Source organism: Pseudorasbora parva, chromosome 12, assembly GCF_024679245.1.
Source record: "Pseudorasbora parva isolate DD20220531a chromosome 12, ASM2467924v1, whole genome shotgun sequence".
Lineage (NCBI taxonomy): Eukaryota > Metazoa > Chordata > Actinopteri > Cypriniformes > Gobionidae > Pseudorasbora > Pseudorasbora parva.
The window spans coordinates 27,070,041-27,097,404 of NC_090183.1; the positions used below are offsets into that span (position 1 = coordinate 27,070,041).

At 37.4% G+C, this 27,364-nt stretch overlaps 2 protein-coding genes across 3 annotated transcripts in view; one reads left to right on the forward strand and one right to left on the reverse strand.

Moving 5' to 3' along the window:
* Positions 1–443: 443 nt before the first annotated feature.
* LOC137093582 (uncharacterized) lies at positions 444–5,652 on the reverse strand. The gene is made up of 8 exons (XM_067458406.1): positions 5,536–5,652; positions 5,261–5,397; positions 5,095–5,188; positions 4,865–4,976; positions 4,297–4,520; positions 4,021–4,189; positions 3,720–3,847; positions 444–3,462 (listed from the first exon to the last, which is right to left on the reverse strand). Exons 1-8 carry the CDS (start codon positions 5,590–5,592, stop codon positions 3,145–3,147), a joined length of 1,239 nt encoding a protein of 412 aa, XP_067314507.1. The 5' UTR covers positions 5,593–5,652; the 3' UTR covers positions 444–3,144.
* Positions 5,653–15,473: 9,821 nt separating this feature from the next.
* Positions 15,474–27,364, forward strand: part of sap130a (Sin3A-associated protein a) — a 30,830-nt gene continuing 18,939 nt past the window's right edge. The window contains exons 1-7 of one of the 2 annotated variants that reach the window (XM_067459625.1): positions 15,474–15,556; positions 16,394–16,504; positions 20,053–20,324; positions 20,870–21,034; positions 21,175–21,250; positions 25,719–25,843; positions 27,232–27,353. In XM_067459625.1, the coding sequence (XP_067315726.1) occupies positions 16,408–16,504; positions 20,053–20,324; positions 20,870–21,034; positions 21,175–21,250; positions 25,719–25,843; positions 27,232–27,353 (857 nt within the window). In that variant the 5' untranslated portion in view covers positions 15,474–15,556; positions 16,394–16,407. Of the gene's footprint in view, positions 15,557–16,393; positions 16,505–20,052; positions 20,325–20,869; positions 21,035–21,141; positions 21,251–25,718; positions 25,844–27,231; positions 27,354–27,364 lie in introns of both variants that reach the window. The other variant, XM_067459624.1, reaches the window with a different exon arrangement.

The following is a 27,364-nucleotide window of genomic DNA, read 5'->3' on the forward strand; positions in this document are numbered from 1 at the left end:
AACTCTGCTACTTTTTAACTCTGTTGAGAGGAACTTTAAATTTACTCTGCCACAATTTACTTCCCCTCAAGAGTAGTTTATCATCAATTTTGAGTGAACTATAAAGAATAACTAACTCCATTTCGAGTTACATAATTCATGTTTTACCCTTATATATATATATATATATATATATATATATATATATATATATATATATATATATATATATATATATATATATATATATATATATATATATATATATATATATATATATAAACTTGCTTTTTAGTCTGAAAATAAAACCAATAAACTGTATAGTCATGCCTCACAATTTTATTTTTCATGCACCTGTTAAACAATATTACATAAACACTTACTTCACTTATGATCGTAAAAAAATTATGAAAACAACACTAAATTACAAAATCGAGCACCAGTTTAAACAACATTACACTGAATTCATTTGTGATCATAAAAATTTACTAAAAAAAGAATAAAAACAACACTAAATTATAAAACCGAGCACCAGTTTAAACATTACACTGAATTCATGTGATCATAAAAATTTACTAAAAAAAGAATAAAAACAACACTAAATTACAAAACCGAGCACCAGTTTAAAAAATATCCTAGTGAATTCATTTGTGATCATAAAAAGTTTATAAAAATACTAAAATAATAATCATTAGTGATAGTGATAATGTAAGAGAGGAGACAAAATATTATTACAAGAAACAATATGGTACAATAAACAAATCAGAATCAGCACCATAAGACATTAGAATGTCAAACAACTTGTAGTGCAAAATATCCTGAATCTCCAAAATAGAAGGTGCTTCTGCAGTATGTGCAACTTTATAAGCATGGATATGTTCAGCTAAACAAAGCGTCTTCAGTGCAGTTGTTATCAGAAGTACCTGCTCATCTTTGATAACAATATTCTGGATTACATGAAATACAGGCATATCATTTTGAACTTGAACACAAACCGCTAACCCTAACCGATAAGTATTTCCACAGCGTTTGACCCATTTCACATTTAGGACTTTAGTCCACACAGGAACATTAAGCTTCTCAGCCATCTCAGCGCCAACTTCCATTTCATTCAAAGGGGCCATTTTTCCGGGACCTAATTTCATGTCATTTGGATCAAATGTTTGCCAAATGTAAGCCATTTGGCACTGGTGTTTCTTTGCTAATGTTTTTGTTATGTTTTTAAAGCTTTTCAACTGCTTTTTAAAAAAGTTATGCTTTGCTTCGTAACGCATGCACCAACAATGTATCAGTGGTCCAATTTTCTGCATACAACTGGGGTAATGCACCATAAAATGATGCTTTGGCAACAAGTTCTTATCAGGAAACAAATGCTTAAACAAACTGTGGTGCTCTGCAATCAGGTGTTTCAAATAAATGGTGATCCCAGTGGATATAACTGAAGAAAACACTATATTGACTATCTGAAGCAATAAAATGAACAAATACCAGTGCTGATCATTAGGACACACAAGATCTCCAAACATAATGGGTAGATAACGCAGTAAACACCAGCTCTGAGTGGCATTTAAGCCCAAGTCATTGGAACCATCTCTTAATGCTACACCAGGAGGTTTGTTGTTTTGTTCCATAAAGCCATAGTTGAAACTCTGGATTCTTCTGTGTACCTCTGCTGATGTGGTGTAATTTTCAATCAAGTGTTGAATGAGTAATTTCATCTCATATTGAGCAACCCCCTCTAAAATATCATGCATGATATCAACAGAAAAATTTGAGGTGGTGTGGAAATATTGCAAAGAATTTAAAAGGCATGACTTTTTTACACCCATTACATAAGGTAGACTGGGGTTACTCTGCATTCTCTGGCAGTATTCAGCATGAAGTTCTTTAGTTCGCACTGACATCTTTGGACTATCTTCAGTGAACTCTGTCTGAAAGTCTTCTTTCTCTAGTAGGCAAAAGCGACAACAGTACCTAGCACTAAACGATTCTACAAAACCAAATAAAGAATGGACACCAAGGTTGTCACCAGTAACTTGGACAATGGTTCCATAAACTGTGTGATCAAATAAAGGAATCTGAATTCCGCTGGTTTCAAGTGTTGAGATATCCTTGACAAGAGGCTCTAGAATTTTATCAAAACCATAAGTTTTGATATCTTGGGCATGAAATAAAGAGACTAAATGTATATTTAGTAAACTCGAGTTATATTTAGGGGAAATATTTCTTAAGGTAAAATAGATAGCTCCTAATTTATGGATTCCTCGTTTTGATCCAAGGGGGTTTGAGCATTCAAATTCATCAAAAAATAGCTGGATCTGAACTGCATGTTTTTGTTTTGAGAAGAGAGCATGATTGTTAAAGAATTCTCCATCGTGTATGTCATAAAGAAAATTTGTTTTTTGTTGAGAGTCTCTCATCATCATATCTTTAATGTTAGGGTGCTTATAAATGGACTGTAATGTCTCAAGAATTGGTATATATGCAAACTTATCCTTGACAATGGTTTGAGCAAACGTTCCAGTGGTTCTGTTACGCCGTGTAGCGAATCTTGTTCCAAGAACATATTCAACAGGATCTATTTTTCCCCATTTGTCTGAAAAGTACTGCATTCTCTTGCTCTCACTGTTTAATGTCACAAAAGGATTTTGCATTTTTTCAAAACACTGATCAATTTGAGACTCAACAACACTTTTTAGAGGCTCCTCTAAAGAAAGGCTGTTTTTCACAGATTCTTGAGTTTGACTATGAATGTCTCCAATAACTTCTTCGAGAGAATTGACAAGATAGTTAATAGTTGTTTCTGCGACACCAGCGACTTTAAGTTCAGCTACTACTGTTGCACAACTGTTAACTATATTTGTTTTTAGGAGTACAGACTCACATGGTGAATTTTGGTTGGATAAAACACCAACATCCCCTAATGAAATGGAATTAGCAGTGGATGAGCTTTCACTATAATCGGCGCGTGAGCTGGCAATTGCACAACACTTACTGAGATGTTTTCGTAATCCAGAAAAACTATGGTAAACATGTGAACATCCTCTTTGTGCACATTTTAACTTTAGACCTTTTCCTGGACAAAGGCCATGAACTAACTTAAAGTGCCTTATAAGGGCATTGGCACTATCATGCCCCCTTTTACAAATGAAACAAATCATCTGCTCACTGGAGCATTCTAGCTCTTAACTCAGAAACTCTAGGATTCACCTTGGTGGTTTCGACATCTATGTCGTAGACAGTGGTTTGTAGAAAGCTATACACATTGGTCAGTTCCTGGCAGTATGAGGTGCCAAAGACAAAGTGAGCTTTGAAAAGCTCATCAACACAGGCCAGTGAATTAGAGGCCTTACAGGGTACAGCATGTTGGTCAATTACAATAAAACAAGACTGGACCCTACTTCTCTTTGGCCCAACAACAAGTAGATACGGCTGAAGACTCTCTCCAATGCTGTCCAAGTGCCCCTGGATACTAGTACCAGTCTGTGAAAGAGTAAAAACACATTAGTGCCAATGTGACTTAACAGTTGATGAATACAGATACAGTGATGTCTTCCACCAAAGTTTCTCTATTACATACTTCCAACAGATTGTTCCTACGTAGAAAATAATAGCACAAGAACAACAATTTGGAAGATATGGATCTATAAGTACATGTCTAAGAAATAACTAAGTTCAAGGTCATAAAATAACAACATTATGAACTGGTGTCATTTAATCTGCTCCATCAGTAGCATCACCTTGATGAATTTCACAAGACAATCACATGCTTGTCTAGCTGAGATCTTTCCCGGTCTTTTGCGGCCTTGACTTGAGGGTGGCAAAAGGTGAACCAGCATCAGAACAGAAGACATGTCGCTGTCCCAACCTGAAGAGACAGGGGAAAAAAATATCTTATTCTGACAGTTTACACATTTGCAAGTCTGTGTTGCATATGAATCATGAAGCATGTCTAATGGGTAAAGTTGTGACCACAATTGAAACTATAGATCTGAATAAACTTCCTCTTAAATAATTAAAGGAATAGCACAATGTAGTTACCTTCTTCAACTTCACTGGCTTCAGCATTTTGGGTGAGGTCTTGGAGCTCACTAGTCTGTGTGAGGCCACGACACTGTGCAATAACCTTTGGTTTCATGTTGGTTGACCACTTCTCCAACAACTTTGCAGAGGTCGCATCACCAAATAAAAGTCCAAAATCTTGATCAATCTGTACAAAATGCAAAAGATAATTAAAGTAGGTACCCCAGTAGCAACCAATAGCACTTGATTTCATATTGTATGTTTTCATGTTTAAAGAATTAAAGTCTCACATACCAAGCCTGGTATATCCAGGAATCGCGGGAAAATAGATAGAATATCCGATGATTCTTTAGGGTCATGCAGCATCTTCTGGCGATAGGCAAGTGTTAACCTCATCTTTTCCTTTACCACTGCCTCATCAGCTGTATGCTTCATCAGGGCAATTGCTTCTTGACATTGACGTTCATCGTTCAACCAGCTATCTTCTTTGTAGGGATCCCTGTCAGCAGTTGGTCCACCTGAAAGTGTTTAAGACAATATGAAAACCACATTTGTAGTTCCCTTTCTTTCCAAAGCTCAACACATTCATACCAAAACTATGAAACAACATGGAAAACATGCATATATCTCAGAGTGACATTTAAGTTTGCATTTAAAAAGAACAGTGATTATATTTTGTAGAGATGCTATGTAACACCATGTTGACCTCATTCACAATTTGGAACAAAAAATACTTCAAAAAAAGTCACAAATGCTAAGATGAGTAAAATAAGCAAGTTTTATGTTAATAATAAAAAAAAGGTTAATCAAGCCTTGCAGCCAAGCTAAAAAAAAATCACTAACTAAACATCAAATATTGCACCTGTTTGTGGTTGCCGTGGGCGTTTCATCCGTCCCTCTGATGCTTCTTTCTGCAGAGTTTTTATTCTCCACGACAAATATCCACTTCCATCTTCTGCATTGTAATAATGCTCCTAAGACCAGAACAATACATAGACCTGGTACTTATACATTATAAGACTAAGGAAATAATGCCACATCAATTATAATGCAGATAATCTTTACAAAACACTTGAGAGAACAGCTACTTACATAACCAAGCTTGCTTCTGGGGTCAGCCAAGTATGGGAATAGGGAGATGATTCCCTTTGCATATTCTTCCTTCAAACGTCGGGAAGGGCTTGTTCTACACACACAAACTAATTACAACCCATAACATCCTAAATATCATTTACAAACTACTGTATTAACAACCTACCCATGTTCACTTGTCAAATGGGCTACTAAGATTTTCACCATGTCACGTCTTTTGCAATCTGACAGACTTTTAGTGCGAGCGTATTCGTTTATGACCTTCTCGCCTCCAGGGCTGCTCTTTAGGATATCTTCAATCAACTGGAGGGGAGAAATTATGTAATATTTAGCAGAAATTAGAAATTAAACACTGACAAGTATATATATAGCTTCAAATATCTTTACTATTTAAGTCATTCTGTATAGATGTAATTCAGAGGCAAGACTGGTAATCCTTACTTGGGCAAGGCGACGTTCCTCAGTTTGATTTTTTTCAAGAGGACTTCTAATCAACATTGATGTGTCATCAGACTCGGATGTGGCCTCAGTATCGCCTAAGTATGAGCTTGAGCTTAAAGAATCTTAAATATAAATCATATGAATGGTCTTATTATCTGTTCAAGCTACTTTGATAGCATGGTACACAGCTATTGAGAATTAGTCCAATAGACACATTAGCCTATGCAAATTGGTGAACATTGCTGAGAATAAACAATACTTGACAAGCATGTCAAACAATTTACCATTAAGACTTGCTGTGCCTGGGATCACAATTTCAAGGACACCAAGGTCTGGTCGTGTCAGCAGATATTCGAATGCTTCCTCATCAACTTCTGTATTAGATTCATCAAAGACTTTAACATCCATTGTAGGAAGATCAAATTTCTTGGAAACTGAAGGAAGACAAACCATTGGCAAATTAACAAAGGCCAGCAATGCCAAAGGAACTAAAACAGTTAAATGTACAATAATACACTTATTATATTACTATTAAAAGAAAAATTCAGAGGAAAAAGTATCAATGATATTAACAATATTAAAGTTTGTTATCTCTTACCACATTCCAAAAACGACTGAAATGTAAAAGCTGTTGGAGAAAAAATATATTTCTTTCTATCTTTGAACTTCACTCTGACAACGTTGTTGGTTTGCATCCTAAAGGAACCAAAAAGACAAAGTTAAACATACAAGTGCATTATAAATTAAATCTATTATTATTATTAAGGTGATAACACTCACGTATTACTCCATCGAATGGAATTATTATTCAAACCTTTACAGAAATCTCAAATTCTAACAATAAGTTCAGTAATTACTATAAGGAGTAATCATGTTTTTAAATTAAGAATACTGAGCCAAATAATTAGTGATGCCTTGTTTAGTATTTGTTTATACTCAAGCCATTACTAGTGGGTTACTATTGCCTTATTATACATTATTTTTTCATGTTAATGTAATGCTAATTTACTAGAATGTTAATAATGCGTTACTCGTTTGTTCCTGCGCAGAACATAAATGACGTGTGACGGTGGCAGCTTTGACACCATTGAAACTTGCTAGCTGCCTATTAATTTCGTCCATTAAACTACTGTGACGAACGCTGAAGTCGTGCACCACATGTATTTGACTCTGTATAGAGTTAACTTTAGGATTGCTGGGGGCCATTTTGCGCGATTCGCGGTAGTCTAGGGCTGTGCTCGGTGAACATGACAACTGCACCACCGCGGTGGCTAAGTAGCACGGAGGTGGTCGGCCAAACAATTTTTTTTTTTTTGGTATGCGAATGCTGTTTAACGTTAATACTATTACACGAGTGAAGAACAACATTTTATTTACAAAATAAATGTTACCTCGCAACCATGGAAACATAACATTCATGCCGAACGAGATAACGTTACTTCATTTAGCGTTAACGTTAAGTCTCTAAAGATTTGGTAAAATAAATAAGAGATTCCATGTCCATTAGAATAAAACGGAGTAAGCCTATTGTTAAATTCGTGGAAAATCGGGTGACCATGGAGATCGCAAAACGCAAAGCTTTATGGCCCACCTCACAATGTCTAACTTTACCTCTCTCGTTCGGCATGAATGTTTCCATGGCTGCGAGGTAACATTTAATTGCTAACCTATTAACGTTATTTATTTTGTAAATAAAGCGGTGTGCTTCACTCGAGTCATATCCATGTTAAACAGCATTTACATACAAAAAATGTTTTTTGGCCGACCACCGCTGGTGCGATCTTCTCGCGGTGGTAAAAAAATAAATAAAAATGCCGCCGTCACAGCCCTAGACGGAACAGTATAAAGGGTTACAGAACAGGAATTAATGCACTAATGTTACACAACAAGAATTATCTTTGTTCACTAGCGTGTATAATTTGTAATGAGTGTCTAACAGTTATTTTAAGGCATGTGGGCCATGCTCATCCATTGCCCCCACCAATCCTAACGTTAATTTATGTTAACTCTATACAGAGTCAAATACATGTGGTGCACGACTTCAGCGTTCGTCACAATATTTTAATGGACGAAATTTAATAGGCAGCTAGCAAGTTTCAATGGCGTCAATTTATGTTTGTGTAACAATAATCTATATGTTAGTTATTAGTTTTTAACGATAACTAAATTCTATCTTGAGACCAGCTTAAAACGTGATCGCTAAACACTAGGTTTGGCTGCTTAAGGCTGGTAAGCTAAACATTTAGGTGAAACGTTACCTTGTGATTAACGTTAAGTTAACGTTAGTGATGTTCGTGTTCCCAAGTTAACGTTAGCTAGCACAACTTCGGTCGAGCCCTAAACAACTTCGCATCATCATTAACATGAGAAAGTTATCTCTGTAATTCAACTTGACAAAATGATCTAAGCACAAAACAGAGGCGAATATTATGAAAATGAATACTAAGACTTTAAAACTTTACTTACTTTGATATTCAGCAGAAGCGCGTCTTCTCCCGCAGCAGCGATGTCCGTGACAGATTGTAATGGCGGTCGGACAACGCAACGTTCAACCTTCAACGAAACTTTTGGGGAGGAGTCACTGTTACTCTGTAATTTAGCTCCCACTCTACTGGCACATTTTACTCTGTACACTCAAAACAGAGCAAAAACTACTATTTTTGAGGAAAAAATTAATAACTCCGGAAAAACTACTCCACCATTTTTCCTGTGTATTTGGGACCTCGCCATGGTTTTGGAGGCCGTGAAGGGTTCCCCCTCCTAACCACTTCAGAACACGAGCTTGAAGCACATATCACTCAAAACCGTTTTTCTGCTGGCTGTGGCCTCGGTTAACCGAGTGGGTGGCTTACCTGCACTCTCCGTGAGCCCTTCCTGTCTTGAGTTTGGGTCCAGCAACTTCAAGGTTGTGCTCAAACCGAGGCATGGTTTTATGCTGAAAGTGCTATCAACCCCTTCAGTATGCAGCTCTTTGCACTGCTTAACCCGCGTCTCAGAGAGAATAAGACGCAAACATATTCTGCCCAGTCAGAGCATTGAGATTGTATCTAGAGCGCTCTGCCCCCTTCAGGCAGTCGGATCAGCTCTTCATTGCTTCGGTGGCCGCACTAAAGTTTGTGCTGTCATGAAACAGTCTCTCACACTGGATAGTGGATGCAGTCCCACTAGCATATAGGTCCAGGACCTAACCTGTCCTACAGGCATTTAAGCCCACTCCTCTAGAGGCATGGCCTCATCTTGGGCTTGGTCGTGTGACATTTCTTTGGAAGATATCTGTGCGGCGGCAGGCTGGGCCTCTCCGTCCACTTTTATCAGATTCTACAAGTTGGAGGTTCCAGCTCTACAAGCAGGGCTTCTCTCCATCTAGGCTCTATCTTGACCCTGGCAAACAGATTGCCTTACATTTTGGCCTGTACACATTAGTCCTTAAGCACTATTCATTCATCATAAGATCCGACTATGTCCGATCAGCTGTTCAAACGAACCGACTCTTCCGGTTCTTCATTCCCCTTATAAGCCGCCTCTGTCGGTGTCTCGGGGGTTTATAACATGTGCTTTGGGTATACTGGGTCAGTCAGCACACACGGCGCTTTACATTGTGTTCCCATACGTAATACGAGGAACCTCTCTCGAAAGGGAACGTACTCGGTTACTTTCGTAACCTCGGTTCCCTGAGAGAGAGGAACGAGTATTACGTTCCGTGCCGTGTTTATGCTTCTCAGGTATCGCTTCAGTCGATCTTAAAACCTGACACCTATGGCGAATTAGGGTCTTATATAGCCTCCTGTATGCAAATATAAGCACCTTTTTCGGCGGGCTTCTGGAACGCCCCCCATTGGTTCGTTCCTCTCAGCCGCCTCACCATAGGTTCCTGCAGTTGCCGCAGCCCGGCCAATCAGAGCGCTCCTCGCGCTGGGCTATGGCCGTGCAGCTCACTGCGCTTTACATAGATACCTTTATTAAAAGTTTTGCTTCACATTCTCGAGAAAAGGAGTTTTTCCCATACGTAATACTCGTTCCTCTCTCTCAGGGAACCGAGGTTACGAAAGTAACCGAGTACGGTTTTCAGCAAAGATTTAAAAACTGAAAGAATGAGCTACGTTGTGCCGACATGTTCCACAATCTAGGCCCCACCACGGAAAAGGCTCTGTCTCCTCTACATTTGACCAGGAACAGTGAGTGAATTTAGACTTCTAGATTTTAGGTCACAGGATGGATTATGGGGATGTGGAAGTTCAGACATTTGTAAACAATTAGGGGAATTTTATATGCAATTCTCATTTGGACAGGTAGCCAATGAATAGCTCGCAGGATGGAAGTGACATGATCGAATTTTCGTCTTTTCTTAAGGAATTTGGCTGCAGCATTTTGGACCAAGCCTGCATCACCCCTCTCAGAAACTGAAGCTCAACGTCTTCTCTGAGTGGAGTTGTAATGAGGCACTAACAGACTTTTTTTGTGATTTTTGGGAGCAGATTGGAGCTTTAGTTTTAATTTCTACATTTCCATAACTGTTTATTTCACTCCAACATAATTAATTGTTCTGCATCTGTGAGAGTGTGGGCGGGCTTTTGATATCGCAGCTGTACTTCCATATTTTTTTATGGCCTATGTTTTGGACCAATTGAAGACGAACGTGCTGGGACTTCCACAGAATGGTGAAACTCTCCCTGTGGTAATCTCATACCACAGGACCCTTTAGTTTAAGTCCCAGAGAGAGGAATAATATCTTGAGTGATATTAATTCACTTAATCAATTATTTCACTAATTGATTAATTAATGTACTTGAGTGATATAATTCACTCAATCTCTTTTCATATTTCTGATTTAAGTGTTTCTCTTGTGTTTATCTCTGGTGTCATTTCTCAGAAGCAAAACCATTTTCTTTTCCTTAACACCACAACACTAAACTATTATGCATATTACGTGCCATGAGAGCTTACAACAGTTTATATGAGTAGTGATGTATGCAAACAAGTATTGCTTCCGGTTTGAGATAATTGTGTATGCATTGGTTGCAAGAAGACAGCTCTACATATTTCTGGGGAGCCTATCATACACAAAGCGAACCCTTGAAAGTATGTGCATAACTCTAAATCGAGGTACAGATCGAAGTATCTCACTATCGGAAACGCCTCAGGTGTAATAGACTATTGAAGCACCAATCACACAAAGTCTGACTGAAGGGAGGTCCAATACAATCACAGTTCATGACAAGGAGCCCACCCCCTCCTTAGATATACCACGTTGGTCCCCGAAACTAGCCTGGGAAAACCCAGAAAACTTCCACCAAATTTAGTTTTTCTCTGCGAGTTGTCTGGCAAATAGCCCATTCAAGCCAAATTCTAATCCGTCGAAATCACGCCACAAATCAGAAACGTTTGGGGCGGGCTTTACATGATGACTACAGCACAGCGACGGTGAAGCAGATTTTGTACATTACAAAGATGGATGCCGCCGTGGAACATCACGTGTTAGAATCAGCTATCGTGTCTGATTTAAGTGATTTAAACTTTTCCTTTTCGTTAAAACCACGAGCAAAGAACAAAACTCGGCTACCAGATGTGAATTACACCGGCTACTTTGATGAGGAGGATGGGGAGTGTGATCATGTGCTAACACCATACAGCAGCTCTGGATCTGGCCTTTCTGTGCTTATTTCCTCAAACTAGATCTGGTAATCATGTAAATAAATAACTAGCGTAACTATGCTCAAGTCTGAAAATGTTCTAACACATCTGAAATGACTGAATTTGAATAAAGTTTTTGAGACACAATTTTCCAAAGACTCATCAATATTATTTTATTTTTAAAATATTGCAAATCGCAATCTACTTGCAATACAAATGCCTTACAATGATGGCAAATGCGAGCAGGTCCGAGATGCTATTAGGGTTTCCACATTTTCCAAAATTGTTGATTGAGTGGCGTTGGACACCAGCTATTATCATATTTATTTTACAACAGCGGCGAAAGTCGTCAGAAGCCATTGCATCATCTTCCTCAAAATCACAAACAGAGAATTGCTGTCAGAGCCTCAGATGTGTCTCCGTTGCTCTGCAATCGTCATCTCCTTCATCGCTCTTATTGGTTTTAGGTCTATCCAGTTGCGCCCAGAGGCATTTGTGCAATGTCTGTTGGTGATGCCCCATTGGAAATTATTTGTTTATGAAGCTTTGCCAGACCATAACTCAGTTACTACTGAGAATGGTCTGGTTTTTCACCAGGCTACCGCGAAACAGCATTCTAAGCACACTCTTATGTGTTAGGCGAGTTGGGAAGCTTGATAAGAGAATGGTGAGAGAATTCAAGTGTAGTGAACCAGTCGCCCCAGCAGACTGAGCGAGTAAGAGCTGTAAGCATTTTGAATTTGCATTTTCTTATGTGCTTATTGCCCACAGAAGCTACGCAGGGTTGGACCTGGTCAGTACCTGGATGGTACTTCCTGGGAAAACTAGGATGCTGCTGGAAGAGGTGTTAGTGAAGCCATCAGGGGTGCTCACGCTGTGGCCTATGTGGGTCCTAACACCCCAGTATAGTAATTGGGACTGAAATGAAATCTTACTCCTGCTGCGTTTTTGCCGTGGCACTCCCTCAGCGGCTAAATCACATTATATTGAACAGACACGTTCAGTTTTTAATTGTAGTGTCTATTCTCTAAATGAACTGATTTTATGAAAATGAACGCAGTCGCGATGGGAAAGTGATTCAGTAATCTAGTAGCGGTGGCTTTGGGAGTGGCCTCGTAGGGCAACAAAGCATTCTGGGAATTGTTGTCTTTCATCCCCATGAGACAAAAATACATGTTCTGTCTTTTCTCAGTCTAGAAAGTTTCTAGAAAGTTTTCTCCAAATAAAATTTTTATTTCACATTTCTACTACATTAATGACCCAGTATAAACACAGATTCATCTTCCCAGCGCTTAAGTACCCCTTTAAGTGCAGAGAAAAGTGCTAATTTTTCACCCAAATTCCACAGATGGATGCAAAATGTCTCACCTTCCTTATTTTGAAGGTCGCATCTCTGTCTCATCACAGCAGGGCCAAGCATTGAGATAATCTAACTTCTCTCCGTCCCTTGTGCTTGAGAGATTATGCCAGACTGACCTCTCACCCACAACAGCATGATCCATATAGAACTACTGCTGCTTTGTACTGCTTCACATGGGGTGCGTAGATTGAGGTCTGTTATTTTACAGATTTCCTTCTAGACCTCCGGGGTTGGATTGCCGGAGTCCAGCTGAGTGCCCAACTCCTCCAATAACTCAGTTTGGTAGGCCATCAACAACAAAATTGTCTAATGGGCCCACAGATAAAACTGATGAATTCTATATCTTCTGGTACATGGAAGCAGCAGTGAAGCGTTCTATTTTCCTAAGGTGGGAGAGACTGGTATATGAGAGAGTGGTCTGCCACTGATTGTTTGACCGTGGGAGGGTAAGAGAGCCCAAGCTCCTCCATCTCACTCTGATGAGAGAAGGGTTTATCCCAGGATTTTTCATCTCTTCTACACACGCAGGCAAAGAGGGAAGCAGTTGTTTCGTTGGGGGAAGGCGAAAAGGGAGTCTGGCAGTCAAAAATATCCTGTTTAACTATTAGGTCCCCAGGAGTTACTGGCGCTTCCAAACTTTCAGGTAACAATCCACCACCGTCTATGCTAAATTGCCAATTTGTGCTTTCACAGGCCTGGATGTTTGGGCCAAAGACATGATAAGGTCATCCTCCTGATTATCTGGGTCATCCTGGAGGAGGCGAGATAACATCTTCTCATCATCTCCCTCCACCTCATCGCCTTCCACTAGCAGCTGTTGGTTGAAAAGCTTACAAATTGCCCCACATCCACCAGTACAGCCTGAGCATGCTTGAAATCCATGCATGCAATACACATCAGATGCGAATACCTGCCTAAAATCGTAAATCCACATGCTGACAGACATGCAGGAAGAAATCTTACCCTTTCTCCAATGGTTGCAGACATAGTGAGTCAAAAGACTCAGAACTTAGCTCACCTTGACATGTAAGCTATTGTGCTGTGTGCAGCAATGTCAACATTAAAGTTTTGTTTGTGAACTGGAGAAGCGCAGTGGAAGGGAAGACTTCACGGGAGAGAATGCCAAAATGGGCTTCTTGTCATGGGCTGTGATTGGTCTGCCCTCTGGACCGATGCCCTATCACTCCTAAGGTTAGTTTGCCATAGTGGGATACTCAGCGATTGTTTAAAGAGAAAACAACAATTTGGTTTAACTCTTGCAATGGAATTGTTGCATAAAGTAGTAGTTGTAATAAAAATGTATTGTTGTTACATGTAACTGAATCAAAAATGTAAATAATGCTCATCTCAGCTGTATAATTTCTTTCTCTCGGGAAAGAATTGAATTGAATCATGAATTAAGATTCAAAATATCACTGGGAGTCAAAGATTATACTCTGCAGAAAGAAAGTTTAAAAATTAAAGTATCAGTAAGGCACTTCTGAGAGGACAAAGGAATGAGTTGGACAAAATATTATGACTTACTGACAGAGCAAGACAGCTCTGAAATAAACCAGAGTGTCTTAGAGTAGAGTATATTAAGAGTAGAAATTTGGAAGGTCTAAATTTGCCTAAACAACTGTACTCTGACATACATACATGTCATCAAGTGAGTATTTAATAATTCCTCATCTGGTTGTGTTTAATCATGGAAAGGGCTTCTATAGCATTTACCGATTCTCACTTTAACCTTGTGTCACCTGCGGACTGTGGTTCTGTCAACACAGGAGCTCAAACATACAATTATAACATAATTCAGAGTAAACAGACCAATTTACAGCTCAGACAAATTTCCCATATTTTATTTTACTTTTGGAAAAGTAAGTTTTAAAGGACAGCCTTAGTCCTAATGGGTTGTAGCTATCTTAGCTATCAAAATCCAGTGTTCGGCACTTTGCGGACGTGAGTTTTTGTTGTAGATGTCTGTCTTAAAAAAAAAAAAAAAAAAAAAATGTGTATTGTGCTGATTAATTGAGATTTCTTACAGCTCTTACAGGTTTTTGGCCTTGTCTATTACTCTCCCCTTTTTTGTAAGTCGCTTTGGATAAAAGCGTCTGCTAAATGATTAAATGTAAAAAATGTAAATGTAAACAAATAAAGAAGGAATTTGTTGACACAAAAATGTATATATGTTGTAAAAGTTCTAGCAGGTAAAATAACTGGAAGATGATGCCTCCATTTGATGCGGGGGAACAAAAATACAAAAAATCCACATATTTGTGCATATAAATTATGTTTGGAGAAATTAATAAATATGCATGATTATGATTTTTAAATCTATATTTCTATTTCTTTCTGGAATAATTTATTAATTTATGTAGTCTAGTTCTATATTTATTACCCTTCATGCAACATGCTACAAAAAGAATGAGAAATAATGAAATTAATGATTAGAAATTTGAAAACAAAGAATTCAAAATACATTTTCAACTTGGTATTTTCTTCTCTCTCTCTCTCTCTCTCTCTCTCTCTCTCTCTCTCTCTCTCTCTATATATATATATATATATATATACATACATACATAAATTAATAAATGATTCAAGAAATATATATATATATATATATATATATATATATATATATATATATATATATATATATATATATATATATATAATCATTTATTTGTAGCCTATATTTATTTATGTTGTATGTTTATATATTTGTATATAAAAAGTATTTATATATTTTTTTCATGCAGGCCTACTATATTTTTCAGGTAAGGTTTCATCTTGCAACAGTAATCACTAGTTGCGGTACGTAGTGTAAGGTCTCTCAAGTTTTTTGTTAGATTCTTTTTTTCTTTTTTTCAAAGATAAAAAATAAATACTGAGAGAAAGATGGGGGGGGGGGGGGGGGATATATAATGTGAATACTGGTGTGGTTCAAATGGGCTTTTATTTTGACATCGTTTGCGCCGGTCCGCCATTTCGTGCTTTTCGGTTGATGCAGTGTTCACACTATGGAGTGGGAATAGCTTCAGAGACACGGTAATATTTGCAATGTGTTTTTATTTTCTATTTTATTATTATTTCTTTGTATAGGTCCTATTTATGTTTGTAGTACATGTACAATACCATGCAATAACCCTGATTTATCCTGTATATAACCTGCACTTTATAAACAGATTCAAGTGAGCTTTTGTCAACCAGCAATGGAACAGAGAAAAATAGCGCCTCTGTTTTGATCTTTAACAATTAAGTTACTCTATTATAATGGCTTGTTGAATGTTAGTATGATTTACTCGCGTAACGTGTTCGGTTTCGTAAAGTAAACATTAAAGCGCCAAAAGTGACAGTTTTTGACATCAGCTAACGTTAGTTTATCAAGCCATACAATTAAGAATATTTTAAGTAAGTTACCTCCGCATTGAAGGAGATTTTTTAATAGCAAGCGAATGGAGATTAACGTAATGTATTGTTTGTGTACTGCGTCTATCGTTATTTGTTGTTTGATTTATTCGTTCATGTGCTATCTTTGCAAGTATTCTCGTGGTCTATGTCAACATGAACTACCACAGTAATGTTAGCCTATGTTTCATACTGAACTCTCAAACCCTGCCGTTGAATGAGGCTCTCGTGCATTTTAGATACAGATTTAGACACACCATAATCATCTAACGTTAAGCTAGGTTTTTCCGATTGCTTGAAAAGTGCAGGCAGGTTGGAGTAACGTTATAGTAAAAGTAAAAGTAGACTGCTGAACGCCAGTGGCCCTCCAGAAGCAGGATTTCTAAAGCACACGGTCTAACGTTAGTTCTTTTCGAATTGTGATATTTTTCCTTGCACTTTAATATGTTTATTAAACCTGTTTAACTTTTCTTACAGCTAATACACAGAAGATGAGTTCTCAGCAGTTTCCTAGGGCTGCGCTGCCTCCTCCTGGGGCCGGACCGGGTCAGACATCTACTGAAAGCAACATTCTAGGGACACAATCAGGTAGGATTGTGATACCACAAATCTAGATTCTTTAGATTGAGATGGGGTTATCTTATCACTTTACTAACGTTCCAGTAGTTGGTACTGCAGGAAAAATTAACATTACTGTGAGAAAAACACCTTGTCACAAAATATGAAGTTACCATATCTTTATTGAATATTGCAAGTTTTGTTATAAAATATTTATCCGGTCGTGCACATAATTAAAACAAAAAGTAATATGCTCCATGTAATTTTTTTATCAAAATAAGTTCCCCTCCCACTTGCATCTCTTCTTTGATGACATGTTTTTCTGATGCGAGGAGGGCAGGACTTCCTGTCACTCACATGAGATTGTAGCAATAGCAAATTACAACAATTCAATCAATTCCCAATTAACCAAGTAATCTGAGATTCTGTGCTACAAAAAGCAGCAAGTTTGACGAGTGTGACGAATGGCTGTAAGGAAAACATGTGGAAAGCCCTTACATGGAGGTGGTTTGGGTATCTTTTATGCAAATGACTAACCTTGTGCACACGGCTACTCATTTAGAATGCTCGAAAATTCACTAACATGGGAATGATGTTAAGAACGAATTCATGTGTGTATGAACGTGTTAGGCGGAGATGTTTTGTGAGAAGTTCTCCTGTGCATTCAAAAGCAAAAAAATCCATGCAATTATTAGTGAATAAAAACAGTTATCTTCCCCATCCCTTTGCATCAAAATCTCTTCTCTGATGATTATGATGCACCAGCGAAGCGGCAACCTCCCCCAGTTTCTCTTGAAGCCAATACGGAAGTGACTTAAACTGTAATTCAACGACTGGCCACTAGAGACAGACTCCAGAACAGAATCTCATTTAGCCCCATGAAAAGGCACAAGGCATATATATGATCCAGAGCCAGATGGATTGAAGATGGTGATAATATAAATAAATAATTTAAATATAAATAATAAAATTGTAACTGATCCAAAAGAAATAGAAAATGAAATATATACATTCTAAAAACTTTTATTGATAATTTAAGGCCAATCACGTTACTTAATGTTGACTACAAAATATTTACTAATGCTTTTGCTTGTAGGCTTAAAAGTGGTATAGGTAAAATTATTAGTGATACACAATCTGGATTTTTTTCCAAATCGATTAATACACAATAACATTCGGCTTGTCTAAGATTTATTAGATTATTCACATTTGCTAGAGGATGATGGAATAATACTATTTCTAGACTTCTTTAAAGCTTTTGACAAACTTGAACATTGTTTTATCTTACAATCTTTGCAACATTTTGGCTTTGGGAGAAAATGTATTAATATAATTTCAATGTTATATAAATAAATTACTAGTGCAGTCTTACTTCAATCAGGTACCACAAAGAGATTTGATATTAATAGGTGAATTCGTCAGGGTGACTCAATTAGCCCACTTATTTTCTTACTTGCTGTTGAGTTACTAGCATTGTATATTTAAAATAATGAAAGAATAAAACCTTTAAATATCTTGGGTAGATCCTTGCTAATTACACAACTAGCAGAGGATACAACCTTATTTTTAAAGAACTGTGATCAAATACCTTATGCCTTAAAAGCTGTATCTTTTTTTTCCTGAAGCTTTCGGGTTATATTTAAACTTGAAAAAATGTGAGATTTTGACTATAGTACTCAGACTGTAATTTATAATATTCCAGTCAAAAATAAGACCACATACTTGGGAATAACTATTACAAAAGATTTAAGGGACAGGGAAGAAAATATTCAAGTTGTTGTGCAAAAAAATAAAAGAATACTGATTAGCTGGTTACAAAGAAATATTTCAGTTTTCGGAAGAATTTTATTAACAAAGATGGAAGGGATATCAAGATTAATTTACCCAGCATATTCATTAGCAGTACCCTCTGGCCTGCAGATGGAGCAGGATTTTACAACTGATCAAGATGTTACCGACCTCTGATTAGCCAGCTATCTGCATCTTTATTATCATTCGGACAAAATATAGATTGGGCAATATGTCGTTGTCCTTCTCTGTGCGATACAGTGAACCGATACACTGGTGCCAAAGATCAATATTTTAATTCATAATGTCCAAAGTATGGACCCACTTTGGCTTTTATAACATTGATAAACAAAACAACAAAGAGTATGCAAACAATGCCACTTGCATCAACCACTTACATCAACCTGATCTTGAATAAAGAGAGAACATGCACTTCACAGCCATTTCGTTTTCATATTTAGACCGACATTTGGATGTGCCATTATAGAATTGTTTAGCAATATATTGATTATTGCAATATTGCTGTATCGTGATATTATTGGTATTGTAAGCCATGTATCGTATAGTGAGTAGGAATGGAATTTAATAACATATTTTTATCAATTCTAAATATACCATAAATTAATATGTTTAAAGTTTTTAATACTCTAATCAACATGGGTATCGACAAATATGCATGCTTTATGCAAATTTAAGTTTATTATTAGTGAAACCATACTCGTATGAAGACTAGACATGTATCAAAGGTCACATGTTTTTCAAATTACTAGTTTATGTCTCTTCAGGCTAAGCTTAAAAATTCAGAATAAGCAGTGATTTCTCACATTTTATTTATATTCTTAAAATGTGATTTCTCACATTTTAAGAATATAAATAAAGGGAGTTTTTACACTGGCAGTTTAGTTCAGAACAGGGCAGTTCGTATGAAAAATTGGTAATGTGAAAGCTGTCATGCGGACCTGAGAGCGCACCACACCATTCCTGGAGGAGGTCCATATTCCACGAGTAGGAATATAGTGTGGCCCCTTTAAGAGATGCGCTTTCCCTTCCCTATTGAAATGCTGTTATTTTGTGTATGTGCGCCTTGAACAGTGAGAGAAACACGGGAGCGCTCTTGTTCAGAAAAGTAACCTGCATATTTTTCTAGCCGATTGAAACCGGTAATCGCTCCATCCCTAATCGTGAGGTACCCTGTGATTCCCACCCCTAGCCTTTATGCAGAGCTCTCTCGCAGCTTGAGCTATAAAGCACCGTTTCTTACTCTTTTCCTGTATGTTGAAATATATTTAAGATCTACTATATATCTGTTTAAAAATACAATTTAATCTTAACATGCTCATAAGGCCACCAAGAGTATGTGTTTTATGCATAGGAGTGTTTTCAGTTTTTTCCTACATTTTTTTCGTAAATTTAGAATGAAAGTTAATAGATATGTGTGCGTGTCACGCTTTGCATCACGTGAAGGGCTTTATGTATGTTAAGTTTTGGTTAATCGGACTTTTAATAGAGGGACAGACACCTCTCAGGTTTCATAAAAAATACCTTAATTTCTGTTGAAGTTTACCGAAAGTCTTTTGGGTTTGGAACGGCATGAGGGTGTGTAAATGATTTTCATTTTTTTGGTGAACCATTCCAGTGTCACAATTGGTGATATTAGAGTTTTGATTGACACAAAGAACCAAAAAGAAAATGTGTCCATGTCAGTCTGTAGTGATCTTTTTATTAGCATTAATCTTGTACTGAAGTACCAGTGTCTGGGCATGACATAATGTGGTGAATATTGTGTACAGTAGGCAGTGAGGACAGCAGGCTGGAGGTGGATCACTCTCAGGATCCTCCACCTGGCAGCAACAGTGGCAGCGCTGGTGGAATTGTTTCGTTCCGTGATGATAAGCAGGAGACTGTGATGGTCAGGCCCTACCCACAGTCCCAAGCCCTCGGCCAGCCTCCTGCTCTGCCCCAGCATGTGCCTATCCAGCCCAGTCCTCCGGTAACTGTGGCTGCCCCATCAGTCCATCTACTGCAGAACCAGCAGTCGAGCGTCAGTGAGGCCTCTGTAAAGGTAATTAATTTTTTTTGTGATTTTGTCAAAATATGAACAATTTATGTGCTTGTGTAAAGCAATGTGGGTGCATTTTAACATCTGGATTGATTAACAACTGCTTTTTAGAAAAATCCATGTGAAACATTTAAAAAAAAATTAAGTACCTTGATTATGAGGAGAACATTTCATGCTTATCTAGTAACATGATGTTGACCGATTTCAATTTAATGTAGACATATAAGATAAAATCAGTCATTTAAAATTATCTAGATTCTAGAAGACCATCAAATGTTATCTTGCATTAAATACCTTGATTGCTCTCTCTGATGTTCAAACTTTTTGTTGTTTAGAAGGGATAAAGTCAACCCGACAAGTTTAATCACAATCCATTTTTTATATTGCATATTGTCACATTTATGTATAAATAAAACATAAAAAATTATATTTTTAATATTCTAATAATCTGTAATCTTATTTAGAATGTATGATATACAGTATTACATGCATATACCTCAACTTTAACCTACCTGAACTCAAAAATTATATTTTTGTTAATTATCCAGGCTGCCCTGAAATCGCCTATGCCCAGTCGTCTTATAGCACCTGCTCCGGCTGTTAGCCAAGGGCATATTCCTGTTCCAGCCAAAGTGTCTGGGCATATCACCGTTCCTCTTGAGAGCAGCATTGCTCCGGCCTCTATACCAGTGGCAACCATCAGTGGTCAGCAGGTATAGGCACTATCCACTCTGAATGTGAAAGCATAGTCAGGTTTCTTTAGATTACACATAGTGTGCTTATTGTAGCAAAGGTTTTGAGATGAATAATGTTCCTCCAGGGACAGAGTAACCTGCATCATCTTAACGTGCAGATCTTCAGGGGCAGTGCACCTGCGCTACTAGGATCTCCTGCTCCTCCCCACACCTTTACCTCCCATCTGCCCAGAGGTCAGTGATTTCATTCATACATGGCTGCACAATATTGCTTAAAAGAATAGTTCACCCACGATTGGAAATTAATTTAATTCATCAGTTAATTCATCTCCTCCCCATCCCCCATGTGGTTCCAAATCTGTACGACAGGTAGATCTGTGGAACAAAAACAAAACAAAAGATTCAGTGTCTATAGTATAGCTGCATGATTAATTGTTAAAAGATTTCAATCTTGATTCAAACACACACACAATATCCTTCCTATTGATTCGTCTATGTCTATTAAACCTGTCAAAATCATACCAGAACATTCCAATCTGTGTAGTCACTGCCGCTGACCCAGAGAGAGCAGCTGTCATGGGTCTGAAACAGTTTTTCAACTGCACAGTTAGGCGATATCTCGATATTTAAAATATATATCGAGATATTTTTTAAACTCTATATGGGTTTTGACATATAGTATATATCGATATATTGTTTATATTTAATTCTGATTCCGCCACTTTGCTTGTTTTGCTTTCTCTGTGCTGTGCTCGCGCGCCTCCCTCCTCGTTGGTTTTTTTCCCCCTCCCCTCGCGGGTTGTCTCATTGAACGCGACGGCTTCCGCAACCAGGTGAGGATTATTTATCAAGTTGACAAGCGTGCGCGTTGTTCAATACTCAATTTAGAGACCATAAATTTCGTTCTAACACAACTGCTTGCTAAAACTCATAAAGAAATATTAATGTTCATCATAGTTCAAATCGCAAGTTTCACCCACTGTCTGGTTATTGACACGTGCGAGACGCACTCGCAGCCGCAATCATGTCAGTTTATGATTTGTTTCTAACTGATGATCGCATATTATTTAAAAACATTTAAAAATGATTGCAATATCGTTATTTTTATTTTGTCAGCTTTATCACAGGATTATGATGAATAGGTCTATTCATGTTTTAACCAAGAGGGAAATATGAGACATCCCGGGTGTCCTATGAGACACAGTGCTCTTCTGTAAGTTGCACTTTAGCCATCATATTATAGCCTACCTTCTGACATTCATATTTCGTTCTGGAAAAGAAGTTAAAATCGACTCGTGTAGCCTACATGATCCGCATGATGAGGCGCTCAGTCACGCTTTAGTAAAGAGCGTGACATCTACTGTTTGAATTTTGGTACAAATTTAACAGGAAGTGGTATGACAAAATCAGTTTATTAATATCTCAGTCATGCCCCCATCTTTCTGCAAAATGCTTACTGTTTAAGTGTAAAAAAAGGGTTTTGATTCGTCTTTTGAAAAGCATGAAATGAATGAAAGGATGGCTATATGTATTGTAGGCCTATTATTTCTTTTATTTTACAGTTAAATTATTATTATTTATGTAATCAGGGAGGTTTTTTTTATGTCACAAAAGCACTTTGTTCCTTCATGAACTGACCTCTTTGCACTTCAATAATAAAAAAAAAGATTTTGTGGTATTTGGCATATTTGTGTTTGCTGTAGTTTTTGGGGGGTTATTTTTCCTGTTAAGATATCGAGATATATATTGTATATCGAGATATATTTTTTGCTCCATATCGCCCAGCCCTATGCACAGTATCATCATTTAAATTACAAATGTACTAATTATCACAGAAGTACTGGAATAAAAGTTTATAGTTCAGATATAAACAGGGATGTCTACGGTACCGATCAAAACAATAAAATCACCTTTTGAAAGAAACTTGGTGCTTTAAATTAAGATTGTATCCGTTACATTGTTATACCAGTAGTTGGCAACAAGTGACTGTCAAATAAAGATTTGTAATGGTATCATCATTTGAAGATATTCGTTTAAAAACTGATTCATCCAGCAATTAAAAATAGAGTAATATCAAACCATATTTTTTTAAAATAGTTGAATAATTAAAAATAATAATATAATAATTAAAAAATAAATAGACTACAGCAGTTAACAATTAGTCAGAAACTCCAGTAAGTTACATGTTTTTTTTTGTGTAGTTGTCTGTTCAGAATTATGGGAGAACAGTGATCTCTATTTGAAGTAAAAAAAAAAAAAAGTGATTCTCAATTTATATAAAATCGTGCAGCTCTAGTCTATGGTTGAAAATGGTAATCAGTGGGAAGCAAAAATGTTTGGCTTCCAACTTTCTTCAAAATATCATCTTTTGTGTTCCACAGAAGTAAGTAATTCATACAGGTTTGGAACAACATAAAGGTGAGTAAGTGACAGCATTTTAATTTTTGGGTGAACTATCCATTTCATGTCTTGGTTATTTAAGAAATGGCACTTGCTCATTTAACAAATGTTCACTGAAGTCTTGCAGGGCTAAAGGTGAAGTAGGCATGCGCACAGCTTGTTGACTAAATGGTAGAAGTGTGACAAGCTTGTGCCACGAGATTTTGCGGTATTAAAATGTGACAACATTTCTCGTCAAGGTGAATGATGAATGGTCAGCATGATGAAGTTGTTTGTGGCAAAACATTTTACAGTGCTTGCATTATATTCTTCTGTGTGTTAATGCATATGATAATTCATACTCAGAAAGTAGAACTTAAATGGCATTCATTACAAGATGATTAGTTAAAACATTTCAAAATGCACCTGCTATGTTTTTCATTTTATGACATCATGACAAATTTTCCAGTCATACATTTCGTCACTGAATATTTAATAAAAATAGTGTTATAATATTGTCTAGTCTTGTTCTCGTGTATCGTCTCGGGAGCTGTGTCATCACAACGCTACTAAATGTTACTGCTGATGCTGGTTGACTTTGGAAATACTTGTTGGTTGTTTACCATTCAAGGTTTTCAACATTTATTTGCACATTTATTTGTATTATTTTGCTCAATTATTTATAAAAGGATAAATAAATGCAATTACTACAATTAGCAAAATGTGTTTATTATATTATTATTTAAAATACAATTATTAAATATAAAATATAGAGTGTCTATTTACACCAAGTCCAAATGGCGTGCCTTGTTGGCAATTGCTATTCACACTAGCTCTACCTAATAATGACTTGTTGGGCCAAACAGGATTTTGATATTTGGCTATTACAAACCCAGTCCCAAAAAAGTTGGGACACTGTACAGATTGTGAATAGAAACAGAATGCAATGATGTGGAAGTTTCAAATTTCAATATTTTATTTTGAATACAACATAGATGACATATCGAATTTTTAAACTGAGACATTTTGAAATGTTATGCCAAATATTGGCTCATTTTGAATTTCATGAGAGCTACACATTCCAAAAAAGTTAGGACAAGGCAATGTTTACCACTGTGTGGGATCCCCTCTTCTTTTTATAACAGTCTGCAAACGTCTGGGGCCTGAGGAGACGAGTTGCTTAGGAATAGGAATTTTGTCCCATTCTTCTGATACAGACTTTTAGTTGCTCAACTGTCTTTGGTCTTCTTTGTCACATCTTCCTCTTTTTAATGCGCCAAATGTTTTCTATGGGTGAAATATCTGGACTGTAGCCTGGCCATTTCAGTACCCGAATCCTTCTTCTACAAAGCCATGATGTTGTAATTGATGCAGTATGTGGTCTGAAATTAGCATGTTGGAAAATGCAAGGTCTTCCCTGTAAGAGATGATGTTTGGATGGGATTATATGTTGTTCTAGAACTTGGGGTTGCATGAGTGTGTGTGGCATGGGCAGCTTACACATCTGGAAAGGCACCACCAATGCTGAAAGGTATATCCAAGTTCTAGAACAACATATGCTCCCATCCAAACGTCGTCTCTTTCAGGGAAGACCTTGCATTTACATGATAATGCCAGACCACATACTGCATCAATTTCAACATCATGGCTGTGTCCTCTTTAGTCCGGATGGCATGGCGTCCCCCCCCCCCCCCCCCCCCCCCCAAAAAAAATATGATTCGTCTGACCGCAGACATTTTTTCCAATTTGCCAAAGTCTATTTTAAATTAGCCTTGGCCCAGCTTCTGGATCATGTTTAAATATGGCTTATTTTTTGAGCTATAGAGTTTTAGCCGTTAACGGCAAACGGCACGGTGGATTGTGTTCACCGGCAATGTTTTCTGGAAGTATTCCTACTGAGCCTATGTTGTGATTTCCATTACAGTAGCATTCTTGTATGTTTTATTTGGCATGACATTTCAAAATTTCTTGCTTTCAACATTTGATATGTTATCTATATTCTATTGTGAATAAAATATAATTTCATGAGATTTGTTAATTATTGCGTTTCTTTTTTATTCACAATTTGTACAGTGTCCCAACTTTTTTGAAATCGGTTTGTAGTTTTGCTCTTATTGGTCCTGCACTTTCTAAATATTACTATTTATGGTTAACATTGACTTGATAAATGCTTTACATGTTGCATGGCAAACAACTCTCATGTATATTACCTAGTTGCACTGCTGGTGTATGCTAGAAATGGCACATTTCACCTCCGTGATGAAGGTGAATTTTCTGGTTTGTTTGTTTGTTTGTTTGACATGAACTGTGTTTGGGGTTTCAGGCGCTGCTGCTGCAGCTGTCATGTCTAGCACTAAAGGCCCTACTGTTCTCAGACCAGCCGGAGGAGGCAACACAGGCCCTAGCCAACCTGCAGCTGTGCAACACATTATACATCAGCCTATTCAGGTGCTGGCTCTTTACAACTTTCTGATCGCATACTGTTAGACACAACTGTCTGCTCTGAAGTACTTAAATTTACCAGTTACCTCAACGTTCACTAAAGACATCCCAGACTGTGTTTTTACATATTTTTTACCATTCAAACACAAACCCAATAATCCACAAAATAACTGAATTTGGATCATATGTTGTCTGCAAGGCGTGTGCACGGGCTTCAGGTCAGAGTCTGGCAGCGTGAGCACGTCCCGTGCTGCGGTTTTATTTCTCTCATGCATGCATGTTTCTGTTTCTTTCTTTATGTGCTATGTGTATATATTTTACTCTTCTGCTTCACGTTTACTGAACGGTGGAAGTAGACTGGGTAAACCCAGCCTGATCTGCCGTTGATTTGAGTTCACCCTGCAAGTCTGGAAACCTGTACATTAATTTCTACTGCTTCTGTTATACTTTTGCGGGAACCAATCACAGACTGGCTTACCCACCTGGCAAGCTATTGGTGGGTTTAACACGATGACAGATAGAGAAACGATAGGTCGTTGCCTGTTGATCACGGCTCTTGTGATCTGATTGGTTGAAAGTGATCTGATTGGTTGAGTCATTCGAATAATGCCCATTGATCATGCCTCTTGTGCAGTAGAAAAAACAGAGCAGACTCCCCAGACCGATTTTAAACTTTAAATTGAGCTTGGTCTGGTGATAGCTAGACAACGGTGGAAGTACAGCACTGAACTATCTGCATTATCTGGTAACATTCTTTGGGAAAGTATGCTTGAATTTTAAATATTCGATATTCACAATATTTTCTTATTTTCCACTGTCGCCCAGCCCTAAACACGACATTTGTATTATGTGAAACGGTTGATCTTCACCATAAGCTAGTCTCTTTTGACCTTCACTTCACTCAGGCTGTACTTCGATGTTTGTTGATCGTGCAACAACAAACCATATTTAAAGTATCAAACTGATGACAGAGGTAAAAGAGCAGGTTATAAAGTTTATTTTTAGGTTTCTTCTCATCATAAGTGAGAAGATGAGTGTTATTACTTTGAGAAAACCAATGAAAAATAATGAGAAAATATGAAAATTTACAGATGACTGTACTATATGCCAAACATAATGCTGTAAGAACCATTTATGTTAAATATGGTCTGAAAAATATACAGAGAGGTTTTAAAATTTGAATCTGGAAAAGTATGGAATATTAAAATAGAAAATGTGTAGGAACCCTGTACCCAGCACTGGTCTGATGGCGGCACTGACAGTTGTGACGGCCCCCCTCACATCCTTAATGTTTAGTTTTGTTGCTGTCAGTTTACACAGTTGTGAAAAGAAAGAACTCTAGTTCATAGATCTGCAACAACATCTTGATATTGACCCACTGTCTGTATTCACAGACTCGACCTTTGGTGACCACCTCAACGGCTGTTCTACCCACCATGGTGGCGCCCATCCCAGCTGCTAGAACTCAGTCGCCAGTTATCAACACCCCTGTCTCACACTCTGAGATGATTCATGGGTAAATCTCTT

What these genes read in the sequence shown, in the direction of transcription:
- LOC137093582 (XM_067458406.1), bottom strand. Translation starts at nt 5,592, where the DNA reads ATGTTGATTAGAAGTCCTCTTGAAAAAAATCAAACTGAGGAACGTCGC. An exon ending in CATTTGACAAGTGAACATGG is followed by an intron (nt 5,189 to 5,260) that starts GTAGGTTGTTAA and finishes TTGTGTGTGTAG; the next exon opens with AACAAGCCCTTCCCGACGTT. An exon ending in CCAGAAGCAAGCTTGGTTAT is followed by an intron (nt 4,977 to 5,094) that starts GTAAGTAGCTGT and finishes TTCTGGTCTTAG; the next exon opens with GAGCATTATTACAATGCAGA.